A 1,855-nucleotide genomic window follows, 5' to 3' on the forward strand; every position below is an offset into this window, starting at 1 on the left:
AGCCAGGATGGTCTCGATCTCCTGACCTCGTGATCCGCCCGCCTCGGCCTCCCAAAGTGCTGGGATTACAGGCGTGAGCCACCGCGCCCGGCCTGTGGGGTTTCTTTTTGATGTGACAAAAATATTCTGGAATTAGGACGAGGAGATGGCTGCACAACATTGTGAATGTACAAAAAATGAATTGTACACATTAAAATGGAAAAAACTGTGAATTTTATCTGACACAAATTTTATGTCAATTTTTAAAAAGGACAACAATTAGGTGAAAACTTTAAGGACTTATCAGTAGAGACAGTAAGAAGGTAGTGCAGAAGGCTGGTCGCGGTGGCTCATGCCTGTAATCCCAGCACTTTGGGAGGCCGAGGCGGGCGGATCACGAGGTCAAGAGTTCGAGACCAGCCTGGCCAACATGGCGAAACCCTGTCTCTACTAAAAATACAAAAACCAGCCCGGCACAGTGGCACACGCCTGCAATCCCAGCTACCAGGGGGGCTGAGGCAGGAGGATCTCTTGAACCTGGGCGGCGGAGGTTGCAGTGAGCTGAAATCACGCCACTGCACTCCAGCCCGGGCAACAGAGTGAGACTCCATCTCAAAAAAAAAAAAAAAAAAAAAAAAAAAGATAGTGCAGAAAAGGGCAGAGCGTGAAATTTAGGGGAGACGGAGACAGAGCATGCTCCCCTCTGCCTCCCAGTGTCTGCAGGACCCACGGAACCCTGAGGTCTGGCTCCTGCCCGACCAGCTGCCTGCCGCCTCCCAGTGTCTTCAGCTCCCATTCCCCCCAAGAGTGAAGGCTGCTAGTCCACACCCACCTGGCCTCGGTGACATTCGCAGGGTTTCCCCTGCACACTTTCTCCAGCTGCACGTAGACCGAGCAGTTGATCCGGCTCCAGTCAGGGTCGCAGACGGCCAGGAAGTTAGGCCGCAGACGCCCGATCATGTACTTGGCCAGGTCTGTCAGAGACTGGCTCACGGCAGCCCCGAACAGGAAGGCCCCCAGCACCTTGTAGACAGCAGCCACGTAGTTGTTGAAGTCGGAGCGAGAATAGAGCCGGTCTGTGTACACCAGGTAGGCCTCCCCAGCCGAGACCTGCAAGTGGGGCAGCCGCAGGAACCCTCACTCCTCCCCACGGGCCTCCCCAAAGCTGCTGGAGAGCTGAGGATTCGAAAGGGGGCCCTATTACCCACAAGTACCACCCGGGGCAAGGCTGTGTCCCCCAGCCCCCCACAGACCTCCAGGGCAGGGCTGTGCCACCCCGTCAGGTCCCCAGGGTAAAGCTGTGCCCACCCCGTCCCCCTCCCGGTCCCTCTGAGCCCCTCCTGCCTTACAAGGACGATGGTGGCCGTGGTGGTGACCCCAGCCATGAGTCCATGGGTGATGGTATCTGGACGGTAGGGGTACCGGATGGAGTCATCCGCACAGTAAAATCCTCGCTTATACGGGGCGTTCACCAGCGTCAGGATAGCGAAGGGCAGGGAGGCTGGTGGGGAAGAAAAGCCTGGGAGCTGTGAGGTTCTCTCACCAGCTGGGCCTTGGGGCCCCACGCACCTGCCTTGGGGCCTTGGCCTGGAGGCCTCCCACCTCTACTCCCACCAGACAGCAAGGAAGAGCTTTTTCCACAGCATGTGGGAGGCCCAGGTGACACTCGCTTTCCCATCCCCCTCAGACAAACACAAACTCCCCAGGCCCTCTCCCCTCACAGCCTCACAGCCTCCTTTCTGCTGCTTGAACAAACCCAGCACACACCCACCTCAGGGCCTTTGAACAGGCACTTCTCTCTGCACAAAATATCTTTTTCTTTTTTTCTTTTTTTTTTTGAGACAGAGTCTCGCTCTGTCCCCCAGGCTGGAGTGCA

The 1,855-nt window shown here is 56.7% G+C and overlaps 1 protein-coding gene across 1 annotated transcript in view; it reads right to left on the reverse strand.

The window, feature by feature from the left end:
* Window positions 1-1,493, reverse strand: part of PPAP2C (phosphatidic acid phosphatase type 2C) — a 13,327-nt gene extending 11,834 nt beyond the window's left edge. The window contains exons 1-2 of the mRNA XM_011964082.1: window positions 1,329-1,493; window positions 739-1,089 (exon numbers count right to left, since the gene is read on the reverse strand). Of these exons, the coding sequence (XP_011819472.1) occupies window positions 739-1,089; window positions 1,329-1,364 (387 nt within the window). The 5' untranslated portion in view covers window positions 1,365-1,493. The remainder of the gene's footprint in view (window positions 1-738; window positions 1,090-1,328) is intronic.
* Window positions 1,494-1,855: the final 362 nt, after the last annotated feature.

The sequence above is a fragment of the Colobus angolensis genome, unplaced genomic scaffold, assembly GCF_000951035.1.
Source record: "Colobus angolensis palliatus isolate OR3802 unplaced genomic scaffold, Cang.pa_1.0 Scaffold64, whole genome shotgun sequence".
In the NCBI taxonomy this organism is placed as follows: domain Eukaryota; kingdom Metazoa; phylum Chordata; class Mammalia; order Primates; family Cercopithecidae; genus Colobus; species Colobus angolensis.